The sequence below is a fragment of the Corapipo altera genome, unplaced genomic scaffold (genome assembly GCF_003945725.1).
Source record: "Corapipo altera isolate COAL_440 unplaced genomic scaffold, ASM394572v1 2, whole genome shotgun sequence".
Classification (NCBI taxonomy): Eukaryota; Metazoa; Chordata; class Aves; order Passeriformes; family Pipridae; genus Corapipo; species Corapipo altera.
The window spans coordinates 3,536,903-3,554,618 of NW_020884890.1; the positions used below are offsets into that span (position 1 = coordinate 3,536,903).

General features: G+C 34.4%; 1 protein-coding gene across 1 annotated transcript in view; it reads right to left on the reverse strand.

Annotated features, from left to right (window-relative positions):
• Positions 1 to 17,716, reverse strand: part of EYS (eyes shut homolog) — an 853,574-nt gene that overhangs the window by 582,440 nt on the left and 253,418 nt on the right. Inside the window, exon 13 of the mRNA XM_027644956.1 lies at positions 1,898 to 2,011. Coding sequence (XP_027500757.1) covers positions 1,898 to 2,011 — 114 coding nt within the window. The remainder of the gene's footprint in view (positions 1 to 1,897; positions 2,012 to 17,716) is intronic.

Genomic DNA, 17,716 nt, shown 5'->3' on the forward strand with positions numbered 1-17,716 from the left:
AATAAAAGTCAGCTCTTAAAATCTCTCTTAAAATCAGCTCTCAATTACTTCTCTATTTTTTCTTTATTTATTTCACAGTATCACAGAATTATCAAGATGGAAGAGACCTTCTAGATCATCCAGTCCAACTACCAACCCAAGACCACCACAATCCCCCCTGAACAATATCCCCAAGTGCCACATCCAGATGCCTCTTGAATACTTCCTGAGATGGTGATTTCACCACCTCCCTGTGAAACTTATTCCAATGTCTAAGCACTCTTTCAGTGATATTTTTTTTCGATTATCTGATCCCAACCTACCCTAGTGCAACTTGAGGCTATTTCCTCTCATCCTTTCACTTGAGACACGGCAGAAGAGGCCAACCCCCACCTCACTGTAACCTCCTTTCAGGTAGCTGTAGAGAGCAACAAGGTCCTCCCTGAGCCTCTTTTTCTCTAGACTAAACAACCCCAGTTTCTTGTGTCATAGTGACTTTTAGCAACCTCAGAAGTCCAACAGTGTTTTTTTTGTAGTTGATTGCTAGAGAATCTCCTCTCTAATATCTGACATTTTATGCTTTTGTAAATGTATTCTAATTCATGGTCATGCTACAAAATGACTATCATTAGTGCTGTCAAGGGCCACGGCTGCAGGAAGACCATGACTAATGCTAAGCTAGTGGCACCCACAGTGCGAGGCGTATTCCCATAATTTCTCAAACTGACCATGGAACCAATTTTCACCGTTCCTTAAGTCATAAAACTTTAGAATTACCCTTAATTCGTTAATAATGTATAGAATAAGAGTTCTTATTTGCATTTGGAGTTTAATCAGACTCATGTCTCACAGACAACAAGTAAGCCACAAAATTATCAATGTGGATGCTGAGATTTATTTTTTATAAACTGGCCAGGCAGACTAAACAGCAGAATGATCTTTTCCAAGGTTAATTTTCAGCTACCTTCCAATGTCTGTTTTAGCTTCTAATTTAAGCCAACTAATTACAGAGGCTGTGCTTATTTGTGGCAATTTCATCTTTCGTGATGAGTTTCTGAAGTTATCACCACTGGAAAGCTGATATTAATATACACATACCTGAAATATTGTAAGTTATGAAATCAGCTCCCATGATTATACACTTAGAAAATAGTACAATTCGAAGACTAAAATCAAAAAAGTTTAAAACATAGAAACAACGTAACAGATTTGCTTTATTTTTTAAATAAAAATCCAATTAAAATAAATCTAAACCTACAAATATTCAGAAAACCCATTTGTGAAAGTATTTCAGAATGACTACTTTTTTCTTGATATCATTCATTTGTTCATAGAGTTCTGATAACACTGAACACTGTGTATTTTTAAAGAAACAGACTACTGGTGCTGAAAATCACATTATTTTTGTCTGTGAAAATTTTAATAGATTTTTGTACTGGAAACCTGTTAAAGTAATTACTATGACCATTGTCATTTGCTTGCTAGACTCAGAAAGTAACTCAAGTTGAAATAGTTTTTTATAAGTTTATTGATTACACTTTCCATGGAATTCATGTACTTCTCATTTGTCTTTTTTTCACTCCTTTGGACTGTGCTGCAATCACAAAGTTCTGTCTGAAAAAAAGGTACCACTTCCAAGTATATCTGTCTCCATTCTTAATGAGCATAGTTGTTTTGGTGGGCATATTGCCTCAGTAAGATGTAAATGAGTAAATCTTACAGTAAGATGTAAATGAGACTTTGGAAAATCTTACAGTAAATCTTACAGTAAATGAGACTTTGGAAAAGAATTAATAACTTTCACAGATAGGAAATTTTAACAATGGCTTTGAAGACTGTCAAAAAGATGTTTTGCAAACTGCAGACAGTTTCGAAAATTGTCAAAGATAATAAAAATAAATTATTTTCAACAATTTACCTTCCGGGCAAAAACAATCATAGCTGTTGACATCATTCTGACAGACAGCACCATTCAAGCAGGGAGCAGAATCACACTCATTCATTTCTGTTTCACAGTATCGACCTGAAAAACCTGCAAAGGAAGTAAGATAAGTTTTGATTTTCTTCATCATTATGTGTACTATTAGCATAAAACCTGTACTTCAAATGTTGTTCTGTATCTAAAACCAAGAGGTGTTATGATCCATATTCCCCTGAAAAAGGAAACCTGAAGTTAGAGCTTCTGGTTTTTTTTACAAAGAGTTAAATTTTACTAATTTCTTATTCAATATTTAAATATATGTCTTTATTGATGGAATAAAGCAATAAATGAAGTAGGACGAGCTACCAGAAAGCAAGAAGACATTCATAGCCGCATGCAAACTAGATAGAAATTTTCAAGTGTTTTGTTTGTATTAGAGTCATTTTAGTAGTTTTATGATAGAATCACAAAATGTTTTGGGTCAGACTGACCTTAAAGATTGACTGGTTCCAAGCCCTCTACCGCTACCGGGGGCAGGGACACCTTCCGCTAGATGAGGTTGCTCAACTACCTTTTCGGAATTTTGCCATGTCAGTATAAGACAGAGTACATCAATTATCTCTCATCCATCTTCTAATCCTTACTACTGTGGAGAGGAACAAAATAAGGAGTACAAATACACTGAGGCGTAGCAAAGATGTGCCGTGTGAGTCAGGTCTTCAGGATGTGTAAAGTGCCTGGCTCAGTTACTGTGGTGTGTGTTGCAGTTGTGCATGTCGCTAAAAGGAGGAAAGTGGGTATCATTAAAACAAAAATCTGAAGACTAATTAGGCTTGCACAAGGAAAGGGAAACTCAAATTTCTCATTTCTTACGGGCACTTTGACACACTGCAGGGTGCTGGTGCCCCAGTGGGGGCTGCAGGGGGGTCTGTGAGGGGGGCCGGGGCTGTCCCGTGCTGGGCACAGCCGGTTCCATCCGGCTCCGACCCGCCCATGGCAGGGCACGGCTGAGCCCACAGCCGAGGGGAGGCACCTCGGGGGAAATGTAAAGAAGCGGGGATGGGGAAGGTTGTGGTAATTTGTCTTTGGTTCTCACTACGCAAAACTGCGTTAATTGGCAATAAATTAAATCAATTTTCCTCAATTTGAGCCCCCTTTACCCATGACAGTAACAGGTAAGTGATCTCTCTGTCTTTTTCTCTACCCATAAGCTTTTTAATCTTTTCTTCTCCCCTCATGCTGGTGGGAAGACGGGGTGAGAGAATGGCTGGGTAAGGGTCTGAGAACCAGCCAAAGTCAGCCACCACACACCTATAGCTTTGTTCTGTGTTAATTCCAAATATCACCACTAATCTTTGCACAACCACTGGCACATTCTGTTTGAGAGGAAGAACAAACATAATCAAATCATTATAGTTCCTAAAATATATTTTAAAAATCCATAAATAACATAAAAGGGGTCCTATTGAATATTTTTATTCTCTTCTTCTGTTCCATGTCTTTCCATGTATTCTAGTGTAATTATTTAAATGGAGAAAAAGCATTCTTTTCTGTATGAGGTTTCCAGGAGCTGAATTGTGAAAGATGTCTTGTGAAAACAGGATACACTGTTAAATGGAGGTTTATTTATATATTTTTTATTTTCTTAAGAAATTATTTTTAAAAGTACCAAACACAAATAAATCAATAAATTAGAACAATCATATGTGTTAGAAAGATGATTTTATGTATTTTTTCTTATTTTTATGTCATTTCAGCCTTATTTTGTTTAGAAAACAAATTCAAAACCCTTCAGAATCACCATGAATTGACAATCTATGATGTATTTGTGAACACCAGAAAAAATAATTTCTATAGAGTTGATATTTATGTCAGCAAAATGACAGCAAATGCAGATAAGAATGTAATGTCCCAGAAAAATCAGCATATGAGTCCTTTTTCCTCTTTGTTGCAGAATTTATTTATGAATTCTAATATAAGGGTAGGTTCTCACATAAGATACCAAGCACAACCTGCACAGAATACAAGAGGAGTCAGATATCAGACATGCCTTCAAAGAATTTCCTTTTCATTCTTGTCTTAGACAACTTATTTGGAAGGCATCACACAACCACCAGTATTTGGAGTGTTCTGGATTATTTATTATCATATATTTCCAATGAGTCTACCTAAGTATCAGTGAAAATGTAGATAATTTGAACTAGCTAGTACATTGATTGCAGAGGGTACGAAAAAATGTAGATTATTAGGAGGTAAATTGTAATTTTGTTTCTAATTTAAGAGTTGCTATAATTTATCAGCATTGCTAGTTGTGCTGTTATATTTGGAAATATGATTAGTCACTACTTTTTGATACATTACTAAACATTGATGATAGAATTATCATTCAGAGATTAGACTTTTGGTTAAGAACACATTATTTTTCCAAAAAACTTTCTTCCTGAAGTGAAACACTGTCTCCACTTGCAGATATCATAGAAGGAAAGCAAGCAGTGCTTTTCAGGTGGAAACATTGTTAAGGTCAAACCAGGGAACTCCGTGCTGTCCCTTCCAGGTTATTTTTTGTCATTCTTTGCATTGTGGAACTGACCTCAGTAACCTAGGATTTTTCCCCTTATCCTAAATTCCAATATGCTTTATTTCCCTATCACTTGGATATCTGATAATGGTGTTAATTTTCAAAAAAATGGAAGTACTGTAAAATTAGTATATAGAATTCAAGTCCTGAATTAAATTTGTCTAATTTATCTTTCACTACTAATCAAGTTTCTGCATTAATTGGTTATCTCTACTAATTCATATCTTTACTGTTGATTCAACTTTTATATATTTTAAGTGTAGCCTTTAAGCCTATTTTCAAGATCAAAAGTAAACTAAGATCTGAAATATTTGGATTTAACTGTACTCCCAGGAAGAACACAGCATGGAAACAAGCTAAATATTACACTAACCATTCATGCAGGCTGTATCTGGTTAGTTTCAGTTGTGATTAGGTGAACTTTCTCACACTAAATCCACCCTACACGCATTGTTTCCATATCAAAATTACCAGCCTGGTTATCTTTCTTGAAGACAATAAAGCTACAGCAAGGTATTATGAAATATAGACTGCAAAACTTCAGAGGATAGTAGTGTAGATACTTGTAACATGAATATTTGGACCATAAAATACTCAAGGTTACAGCATGAAAAGTTCTGGTCACTTTTTAATGCCCTTCTCTGGCCATTGGAAAGGAAAGTAAAGGAAAATAAACCAACCAAATATCACAGTTCATTTCAAGTCACACGTAACTGCATAGAAAAGCAGTAATGTTGGTAATTCTTTGACTCCAAATCCTTCTAGTAATGAACAATAGCTGGAAAATAACACAACAGTCAGAAGGTGACCACTGTGTCTAGTTTCTACAAAGATTGCTTAGTTAAGTTCCTCAGATCTCTTAGTATTACAGACCATGAACTGGTCATTGCATGAACAGTAACAACTCCGAAATTGTCTTTTCTTTCCTGAATATTCTTTAAGGAAAAAAAAAGTTTCAATTTGGATGATTTGGCCAAAGAGCCATAGCCTATTTAAACAGTCTGACTACACTCTGAAGTTATCTTATATGAAGCGTCTGAGCAGAGTGTAGAAAAAAGACTGAGCTCTATGCTTTGATAACACAGTTTGCCATCTACCTGGTTTAAAGACAGCATGTTCACATTTACTTCCCAGGTTAGTCCTACCCAATCTGACCCTCTTCCAACTGGGAATTCAGAATAGGTAATTTACCTGTTCTTATTTGTGTTCACTGATAACCTGGTGTCAAAAGAAAGTGAAAATAATAAAAGAAGAATGAGTTGAATTGATGTTGAAAAGATATTTGAGAGTCTTACAAATTTATGTTTTACAGCAATACCCTTTAATATAACAGTTCCAGAGCATATCCAAATTCAGAACTGCATATTTACTTATTCCTTAAGATTTTTTTTCATAAGAACAGTACTCCAGGACCAGCTTTATACGGAGAATGTAAATAAAACTGCTCATGATTTAAAGTAGTAGCTTATAGCAATTTTATCTGCTCAATGATGGGAATGTGTTCGAGTGCTCAACCTGCACATTTTATATGTATATAGTTTTTTTCTGTTAAAAAAAAAAATCAAAAACTGTAAAATTAGAATTGATTCAAAAATTACCAGATCGGTGCTTTGGTTTCAGACTTCCAATGACAGAATAAATTAGGTTTAAAATCCACTTTACGTGACCTATCTAACTTTGTAATGAGTGAAGACATGTAAAGTAACTATTTACTAAGGTATTATGAGATTAAGCATCATGAAAACGAAAAACTGAGAGGTAAAATTAAGCATTATACATCCTTTATTATAAATTCTAGCTGACTACGTACATGAATTATCGCAAGTTTAGTTTTTATTTAATTAATAAAGATGTATTTCCTTAATGTATTGTAAACTGGGAACTTTGAAGAACCTATCAGATTCCCAGAGGAGTTATTATTTTCTTCACAGGACTTATCAAAGTTCCTGATTTAAAAGGTCAGAAAAGTGAGTTTGGAAGTACATGTAGGGTACAGTTAGTGGGTGCATCCATGATGTGTGTGCATGAGTGCACGTGTGTCTGAGCATCTGTCTGTGTATATGTTCAGATCTGAATATCAACTGCTTGTAATCTTATGCCCAGATACCAACAACAGGAGAGAGTGGGATCTGCTGACAACTACTGAACAGAATGACTGACTGAGTCCAGTGCCAGGGGGATCCACATTGTATGCATGTACTTATATATATATGTATTTTCCTCTAACTGACTTTAATCCTGATTGGCCAGAGAAGGGAATAAGATGTGGCTGTTGGTGCCCCTTATTTTGTGCAAGTGCAATGTTTCCTGTCTATGTGGCTGGTTGTGAGTATACACATGTATATATGTCCTGTATTTGTGTGCGTGTGCCTTTTGGGAAAAAAGTCCTCCCAGCCTTGCCACTGTTTGGGGCAGAGAGCATGGTACTGCAGCAGTATCACCACTGCTGGGCTACTGGCTTCAGAAGCTCATGACAGATCAGACCCGTCACTTTAGGAAATGTCAATTTGTACTGAACTTCAGCACAAGTTCTGTGTTCTTGGATGTAGAAATGCAGGGTTTAAAACATGGATATCATTGCATACACTTCAAACCATTGAAGCTTTAACTTAGCTCATATTCTGCTTTGTGAAAATTTTAAGTGTATGGGTGCATGGCTAAAGTTGGAAAGAGTGGAAGGCATTAAACTCTCTTACAGTTTAGCCAACGAAAATTGAGCTAGAAATTCTGTTTGGCAGATCTATAAAACAAAAAAAGTTTAAATTAGCTTTCTGTGGGAAAACGGGGTAGAGTTGTTCACTTGTTCCTAACTTACGTGTACCAGAGGAAGAAAAGATCAATTGGTATTTTTGTAAATAGCAACCAAAGGTGCAAGATTTAATCTGAAGTATAATAAAAAATTGTTCTAAAGGGCCTATAGTGTGAATCAAGACCTATATATTTTAATATAAATTGATATATTTTAATTTGTTTTGATGCTAATACTGAAGAAACTATTAACAAATATATTAACAAAAATATTAACACCAAAGAAATTAGCTGATACTTTTTACTTTTTAAATTGAAAATTAAGAGCTGAAGAAAATAAAAATAAAAAGTGTTTTACATGTAATAAATATTAAAAAAACTACAGGAGAAATTTCTTTTGCTTTTAAAGCACAGGTATTTTGATCTTTCAGAAAACAAAGGTAATAAAAAACAAAGTTAGGAACAACTACCAAGCTACTTTAATGTAGTTGCAACAGACCATCTTTTAAAATTTTAAAAAGTTAGAATTGTTTTCTAGCAGTTCTGTCTTTTTTGAAAATGTTAGCTTCTGACACTTCCCTGTAAATGAGAACTAGCTAACTAGGAGGAAACCAATTCAGATTGAAAACTTGACTATCTCCAATTTGGCCCAAATAAGGTTTGGTTTTTTTGTTTTGTTTTTTTTTTTCCCCTAAAAGAACAGAAAATTAACAAGGACAGAGAACAGTTCCTCATTCTTTAAAATGGAAAAAATAATTTCCAATGCTGTTCTTTTTTTTTTTAGTATTTTCTATTTCATAAATTATTTATTGAAAATACACTTTGTATAGGGCTTTTTAACAGAGCTACAGACAATTGTATTAGGTCATTTTTGAAATAAATACTTAACATTCTTATAAGTTTTGCTAATAGTATCAAAACGTTTTAGGAACTACTACTGCCCTTCCAGGATCAGAAAAAAAACCCCACACATTTTGATCCTGCCATTGGTAACAGTTCTACCATTGGAGACAGTCTGAAATCTGAGAACAGAAGTGACTCACGAGCTTCCAGCCCTCAACATGTTGTCGTTGTGATGTTGCAGCAACTCCCTGTGATGAGTTATGACAGGGTCACCCTTTCTCAGCACTCATGTAAATGCCCAGCATTTTTTCCTGACATTCTGTGTTTTTTTGATACAGAAAGACTAGTAGGCAAAGGCAAATATCATAGGGGCAAATACAGAGTTGCAAAGAGCAGAAGTTGTTTTGTAAAGGTTTTCACTGTATAGTTCACTTTATGCTGCTGCAGCTCTTCAGAGCTGCCTTTGTTATGTTATCAACTTCTGATGGGAGGGAAGAAATAAAGGTATAAGTAGAATCTGTCTTTAATAGAGTTTAGCGTTCACAGAATTATACACTGAAATATTTGAAAGGAAAACATATTGATAGAATTTTATTTATCTCTTACTTGTAGCATTTTTAAGATAAGTTGTCCTGCAGACAGAAAACAATTTAAATGTAATTTGTATTTATCTTAAATTGTTTCTGCTGAAGTAGAATTATTAATTTATGATATAATACTATATCATATACTTTGATTATGTTTATTTCTTGCTGATCAGAATGCTGACAAATTACACTTCTTTCACACACATTAATTAACTAAATGCGCTGAAAGAACATGAGGAAGAATAAGCTTCATTTGTATTATTTTTAAATCAAGAATGAGTCGAGTGGTTTTAACTACATTATAATTCATGTATTACCACTTAATTACATTTAATATAATAAAATTAATTTAGACAAGAAAACAGAAAAGATTTGTCAACTAAAATATATCTGCATGTTTGATATAGTACAAGTTTCACCAGTTCTATACCCATGAAAATATGAAAATAAATTTCTCTGTGTGGGTACTCCAAACCTTTGTCCTCTATGCTCTTACTCCATATGATTACTTTGGCAGCCCTGACCCTACGCTCTATGAACCAGGAAAAAATTCTATTCCTTCAGGCATCCGATTCTGCTCTCCATTAGCCAATGATAAGCAATATCATGAGACACCTACTCCTGAATAAATATTTCCATGCAGTCAAGCGAAAAAGCATATGTTCCATATGTAAATCCTTGCAAGTAGTTGAGAGCACATTTATGGGAATCTTTTGCGTAAAAATATATTGATGTAATTTGTGGTTTAATCTATTAGTTCTCCCTAAAAGTAATATAATATGATATCATATACATGTAATATACATGTATAACTATAACATACTATAGTCCTGTATCTTATTGTATCATATTGTATAGAATGCAATTTGAAGTTTACCATAAAATAGTGGGTTCGTATTACTACAGAAAGTAGGTAAACAAATTATGTCTCCATAAATATTTTGTCACTGCCTTCACTGAGTGGCAAATAGCTGTCGTCGGAGCATGTAATAAGTGATGCAGCTGCTGCACAACTTTTCTCTACACTGAAAATGCAAGAGTAAAATACATCTGAAAGATACATTAAAAGTATTAAATTAGATTGCAAGGAACAAACTAATAACTGAGAGTTTCTGGGGTTGCAGATCTGGAAAAATATAGCATAATTATTTACTAAGGATATAGTTTCATAATTTTTTTGCCAATACACTTACACTGAAGTAGCTATTTTCAGACTGAAAGCTTTATAGCTCTTTACAGAAACTTGCTCCTGAAGATGAGGTTGAGATCTTTTTTCCCACTGGTATTAGCCATAGTTTTCTCAGCCAATGGAAAGGTAAAATAAAACATAAATACTCAAGAAAAAGAATATGATTCACTGGGAAACAATTTTGTGAGAGAAGCATTGCTTGCAGGAATCTTTTACATATACGAAATTGTTTTTAAAATGGAGTTATTTTTATAGAGTTGTAGATATTCTGCAAAGACATATACAGTCATCTGACTCATAAACATATTTCATATGTCAAAACTTCAATATTATTTTCTTTTTTGGATCCCAGTATTAAGGAATAAGTCATTAAAAAAAAAATATTTTCAGTGTGAAATAAATAATCCAAGAAACTGTAGGTCAAATCTAAAAAAAAATCAGTTGTTTCAATAGAAAATATAAAGTAAAAATAAGTTTCTGATATTTGATAATTGAGACTTATGATTCCACCTTCTCATTCTTAGCAGGTAGGTCACAGCCAAAGAAAAAGGAATCTGCATTATGAATATGTCAGAAAAGTGAGACACTTCCTAAGCCCTATAGGCATCTTACCTGGATGCTTAAATCTATTGGCTATCATCCTTGTTCACTAATAGCAAGGAATCTTTGCTATTAAATTTTATTTTTAATAATACATGTATTTTTAAAAAGGAAACAATATATGTCTAACTTTTAAATGATTCCATTAGTTTGTGCTAAATTACATCAACACAAATGTGGTCTGGGATCGTCTTCACAGGAGTTTGAAGTCAGACACTACATCAAAGTAGTAGTTTTATATAGTGGTAAGACTCCTAGACATTTTTCAAGGATGAAAGCATAAAACTGAAAAATATTTTATGTTACAGTCTTTAAAGTCTCAACTCTTAAAATGTCAAGCTAAGCCAGTTACTAAAGTAGGTTATATGTGAATCGCTTGCACACAGGTTATGTACTGAAAAATAAGGTGCATTCAGAAACTGAACTGTGTACACCTCCAGTGTGTGAACTCTTCTTGTTGAAATCACATTCTTTTTATGTCTTTGTTCCAAAGGAAGACTATTTACTAAAAACCTTCTCTGAAATTAAGCAGCAGTTCAATCCCCAGAACTGATTGGATAGAAAGCCAGATGAATGGCACAGTATTTTCTATTTCAAATACATCTTGGCAAAATAAAGGAAGAGTCTCATTAGAGAAAAGCACTGCTTTTTCAAGATGTAAGGAAGACAGTTTTTATAGTGAGAACATTCACAGGAACAACCTCCCAAGGGACATGGTAGAGTCCCCATCAGTGGAGGTGTCCAAGATGCAACTGGACAAGGTGGTAGATACACTCATATAGGCTTGCTTTTCAATCGAAGGTTGGACAAAATGATCTCTTGAAATCCCTTTCAACCTGGGTTGTTCTATGATTCTACCACAAAAAAAAAACAAACAAACAAACAAAAAAACAACCCTGTGAAAAAGGCCAGTAGAATGACCAGGGAAATAGAGATCCTGTCACAGAAGAGAGGACCCAGGAATTTTACTTTGTCCAGTGTAGCAAAATGTAGGCTGAAAGGAGATATGAGTGTTTCTCCTAACTTTGCCAGTGAGAAAAATAAAATTAAAAAAAAAAGTGAAAAACTATTTGAGTTAGAGAATAAGTATCACAGGTACAAAGTGATTCTTTTTGTCATAAACAAATTTAAATTGCATAGTAGAAAAACTTAATCAGCTGAGGAAGTCTACTGGTACACTCTTATTCATTAAATGTTTTCATAGAAGTACTCATCATCTCTCATGAGCTTCTTAAATCTGCATAAATAAATTGTGATATCATTTAAAACTAAAGAGAGGATATAAAATTCCTTACAGAACAATTTTAATATGATAACATGCCAGCTTGTATTAAGAACATATATCACTAGCCTGAATATGATAGAAAAAAATATTTTTCAACAAATCAAGATTACATTTAGAGTTGAACTAGCACAGCACCAAATATTAATAATAAAGAAGTCTCCTCAACTGCTAGAATCCAGAAAAAGCAGAGAAAGTAGTTATTACCTCTTAATATAAAATTTTAAATAATCCTGTCAACAGAACACATCCTCAGTATTCTGGAGTTTGACATAAGAGTATTGGAATACATGTGTAGAAACAGCACAATGTAAGCAAAAAGAAGATATGCAACTTCAGATCATAGTGGATTTACACAGAGGAACAGAGAGGCTACAGAAAATCACGCTGGCAGCATTAATTCTGGCTTTTCAGGTATCGAAATCTTAATCACTCTTTTAATATAGGTTGTGGATATATACATATTAGCTGCATTCAAGTATTAAGAAGGAAAGAATAAAGTCCTCGGTCGTGCGAGGGATAAAATATGGGCAAACTATTCTGCTTTAACAAAATTCCACTGACCTTCTAGATTAATCTAGAAGCATTAAAGAAGAAGATGTCATCTACTAGATGTTTCAGTTTTCTAAATCTTCATCCAGATGATGTGTTTTACATCTGGCCACTCAAGGTTAAGCCATTACTCTCTCCATGTGGTTAAGAGGGGAAGGGAGTTATCCATAGTTTAGCTATCTAGTGTTTGGCATCTGTATAGGGTTTCATGTCATATTTTATTTTTAGTCTCTCAGTTGTCTGAGCCTAGGATACTAAAAGAGCAGAAAACTTTAGAACAAGGAGAGAACAGACACATTAGAATTATCTTGTACAAGTGTTAGAATTATTTGTATAGGAGATAAAGTTTTCTTGACAGTCAGTTGAAGACTGTTGAACAAATTTCAATAGGAATTAAGAACAAACATATAGCAGAGAGTACATGTATTCAATTATTTAAAAAAATCCCTGGATGATTTGCCCTTGCAGAGAAAAATAAAGACAGACTTGCATGTGGGCGATGCTAGTCACACAAACCATACCGTGGGCCTGAATAGCAAACCAGGCCCCCTGACAGCATGATTTTATAAAAACTGTACAAGCTGAGGCTTACTGATTTTACTTGTGCTACAGCAGGAGATCTTCCTGGCTTTTCTTCCAACATATTCTAATTTTCCAATGCCCCATGAAATTTTTTTTTGATGATGAAAAGCATCAGAATGGTTTCTTCCATTCCTGTTAAGAAAGGATTCCTTTCTTTTTGAAAGGATGTCATTACTGCAGACAAATTTGTAAAGCCACATCAAAACGAAGGACACGTGATCAGCACCTGTATACCTCCCACAGATAAAAAACTGCAGATGACACCACAAAGAGCTCTATTCCAAGCAAGATGCTGAACATACCTGTTACCACAGGTAGTACAGGGACAACTATTGTTTCATTATATCTCTAGGCCTGAGGAACCTCTTTCTGCATTTGTGATTTTCAGAACTTACTGCTCGAGTGAAAAGAATAACAGGATTTACAACTCAAATAAAAGGAATAAATTATGAAGTTTTGGACACAGCTGAAAGAAAATACAAGACATTTATGTAGTCAAAATTTTCTCCAGTGAAAATGCACTAGAAGCAATATATTTACAAGGATTTGGGGAGCTGTTTTTACTTGTCATTCTTTCACTTGGGTTTCTGCTTTCTATTCCTATTGGCAATGTTCTGGGTTTTTTTGTAATAATGTCTTATTCTATATTTATTTGTCTAACAGATTTTAAACTGACATCAAACTAAAATATTCTTGATTAATTCACTGTAAAAGAAATAGAATGGACAAATGGTATAAGAAATAGTAGTTCTACATCTGGACTCTAATAACGAGATGGGTGCTTTTCTATCAAAGAGACTAAAATTCTCATGTGTGTACTGTGATATACTTGTTGCTCAGCAGATACACAACAAGGTTGCCCTTTCTTTCCATATAAGTATCTCAGGGGACATGGAGCATTGTTAATTTCTTTTAAATAATTCAACAGACTATTAACAATTTCATAACTCCTTAGATTCATGTCTATTTAAATTAGCTGTCCTTATAAGCAAAGTATTCAGGACAAAATTTTACCCTAGGAAAAATTCAAACATAAGTTTAGAAATAGTCTCAAGACTAACCTTAAATCTAAATGACAAATAGCTCAAAGTATATAGCATTTGAACTAACTTAAATGTTAATTTTTGCTTCTTCCTGGTAAAGTCTGCTCAAATTCTGCAATATAAAAAAATAAAGGAAGCTCTCTAATTTCCCATAATTTATAGAGGCAAAGATACTGAGTATGACTCCCAGTGAAACTAGTTGCATTGACATCCCTGAAATTTGGTAACCACTCATCACAAATAGAAATACTTAATTATGGACGCCAGGAGTTCCGGAACTCATGCAGACGATCAATATGATCAGGCGATGTTCAATTTATTATTTAAATGAGTTAACTTTTATACGGTTTAGTTTTTTCCAGGTACGTGATTACAGCAAGATGATTGGATAGCTCAGTCTGTGCATGCCTCGTGCCTTCAGTTCACTGGTTCTGATGCTCTGTCCACGTGGCCTGACATCATTCATGCCACCCAAAGTCCCTCCTATTGACCCGCCTTTAGGGATTTTCCTGAGGCTTTCCAGGTGCCCCTTTATCTCCAGTTTTCCCACAACTTTCAACTATAAACACACGATTTGCTCATACCTTACAACTATAAAGATACAGTATTCACACAGCTAACAATTATAAACATGTATAGTTTCACGCAGTTTGCGAGTATAAACACAGAGTTTTCACACAGTTTGCAACCTCCAAAGTTATGTCAAGTGAGGCCTAGTGCTTCTCAAAAATATGGATTGTATGTAATGTGTCCATTTTCCTGCAAATACTCTACACTTAATGTGACTACCAGAGGAGAAAAAATAAAAAGGCAAAAATATAAACTTATATTGTAACTGTTAGCAGACTGTAGATAATTGTGGACATGGGTGTGCATAAACAACTCAAGCAAAAGCCTGCAACTTGTTAGCTGCAGTCATCATGTGGCCTTATTGTAAATTTTGATAACACCAGCACCAAATAAAGGTTGCATGTCTTGAATCTTCCAGTTAAGATGACATGGGAGAATCACCCATTTGATCACCTGTTGTGCTTCTGCACAGACTGTTTAGACTGAGAGAGAGAACTGAGGGTGGTCAAACTTTCAGAGAGAAGAGCTGGTACTGAAAAACAGTATCTTCTGAAAGCAAGAAGTGGTGGTATAGAGAAAGGGGTTGGTAAGGAAGAAGTTCAAGATCTTGACTGGAAGAAAGATCCTGGAAGTGTGGCAAGAAATCAGAGCCATGTGGAAATCAGAGTGATGTGGGGGAAAAAAAAAACCCAGGACCTGTGCAGCGCCTGTGATTGGTAATGCTCAAGATTGATAGCTTTGAGCAGAGGCTCAGCATGAGCCAAAGACACCCTTCTGTTTGAGCTTCCCACAAAATCAAACCATGCTAAATGTAGGACTAAAAGGATGTAAGTGGGTGAGTGTGTGGGATAACCAGTTATGGTAAAAGCTCTAATCTGGTCTGTTCTTAAGTAAACCCCATTATCCAGATTCAATATGGACTCTCATTTACACTGTTTTCTCCGACCATGGCTGGATTGGCACCAAACATGTCGTTTTGAAGAGATTCAAAACATGTGACTTTCCTTGACAGAGAATTTTGCTTTACTTACAATGAAAAAGGAGCATACTTGATAGCACACTATATACAGCGTTCTGAGCTGGGCTATTCACATACCAAATATATTTTATCCGCTAAGTACTCAAAGTTAATTATCATACCTTACTGGTACATACAGATGCTGCTTTTTAGTTGCATGATTAAAATGGGAGCTGTTATTAAATAAAAAAAAAATTGACCTTAGAGCCAAACACTTTGAGTCAGTGTAATTTTTCTCTTACAGAACCAGAAAAATAAATTTCTCTTTCATCTAAGATCTCAGTGAACTGGTGTGCAGCTATGGTCAGGATAAAAGCAGAAAAAAACACTGAAAAATGTGTACCCAGAAATTTAAAAAATCAAGTGTCCTCTGAGAGGAGTAGCTGAGCTGTATTTAGTATTATAAATATATATTTAATATAAGGAATCAGATAACCATAAGGAAAAAAAAATCATGTTTGGAGTATATTTAACATGGCTTAAAAATCAGGGCAAGCTAAAGCACAGAAGAAAAGTAAATATTGCTACAAAATTTAGTACTGGGGTGATAAAATGTTGGTATAATCATTTCAAGACAGCTAAACAATAAAAGAAAATGGTTAATCTCTACAATCAATTACTACTGAAAAATGTTGTCCTCTCCCATTTATGAATAAACGAGTAATCTGGTTTTACAGAACCACTGAGTATGGGCAATGAAGTAGGTATTTTTCACAGCACTCAAGAAGTACCATCACCATTTCCTGTAACAGGGGATTTTAACAATGATGTGACAGTTTAATGCAAGACCATGGAGACCAACCGCTTTCAGTGCTGTTACAAGGTGAGATAACCATGACAAAATGATTTCTGTATGTGTCTATAGGGACCTCGTTATGAGTCTATCATTCTGGTATTACAGTGTGAAATTATGATGGGGGAAAAAAATCATTCAAATTTATACTTCATGGCAGTGATGCTCCAGCATGAGTTAATGATATGCAGCAACTGAAATGTAAGCCTTCTTTTTTCCTGTATACTGAATAAAATCTGTCTAACTACAAACCTCTTATTCACAGGTAGTGCAAGAGAACTTAATATAAAGTAAAATATCAGAATTATCTTCTGGTAATCATGTGTTCTTCTTTACTAAGTGTAAAAATTCTGTCTTTAGGCTAAATCAAGATGTTTATTTGCAAATTTACCCTCAATAGAAATTCACTTTATACAGATAAATACACAAACAAAATCACATCTTAATATTTAATTATAAATTCAATTATCTCTGTCTGCAGAATCTAAAAAAAATAGAGAACCTGCTCCTCATTTACTCAAATTTCTATTTGCTTTCTCCAATCCAATTATTCTTACACATCTGCCAACTCGGACTTCTCTAGTTAAACTAATTTTGGTCTTGTTCTTCCAGGTGTCCTGACATATGTGTTTATGAATCTATTTCCTAATATTTCATTATTAGCCCTCCATGACCAGTGATTTTCTTTAAAGAAGTAGTGTGTCCTTACTCATTGATCAAAGGGTATTTTTTTTTCCTCATAAAAGCCTCACTTACTTGAAGTGTTTTTAGTCAACACTACTGTTAATTTATTAATAGACCTTTCTTTTCTAGGACTTTCAGTTAAAAAATGTGCTTCATGCTCTTTCTAAGTTGTGAATTTTTTTGATCACTCTGCTGTCCTTTTCCATTTTCCTAGAGTTCATTTTAAATTTCATCTCTGCATAATTTGTATTTAGCCAATTTTTTTCTACTTGCTGTTGTTTAGAGGAGCACTAACCTGAATGTCTTTTTTTCCTGAACAAAGAAGAAAATGGTAAGAAGTCTGTTTGTTCAAGATAAATTTACACAGCATGAAAAACTTATTCAGAATTGTTTCATATCTCTTGTGCCAGGTAACAAAATAACCTTCTGATATTATCTGCAAGAATGCTTGTTTCCATAATAGGTATGGGAATAGTTAAAGAGTGTCTCAAGCGTATTATTCCATAGCACAAAGCAATGGAGCTTGAAAAGCCAATACTTCTATATTTTCTTCGTTATGTAGTTAGAAATTTTTCATTTAAAAAGTGAGGCCTAGTACTGGCAAAAATATCAGACAAGCATTGTGCTTAAATACAGGCACTTAAAACAAGTACAATGACATCCCACAGGTATCCTAAACAATGTGACTCATTCAGTCTTTAGAGGGACCTCCTTTGAGAGTAAAAATGAATTTCATTTTCCAATTTC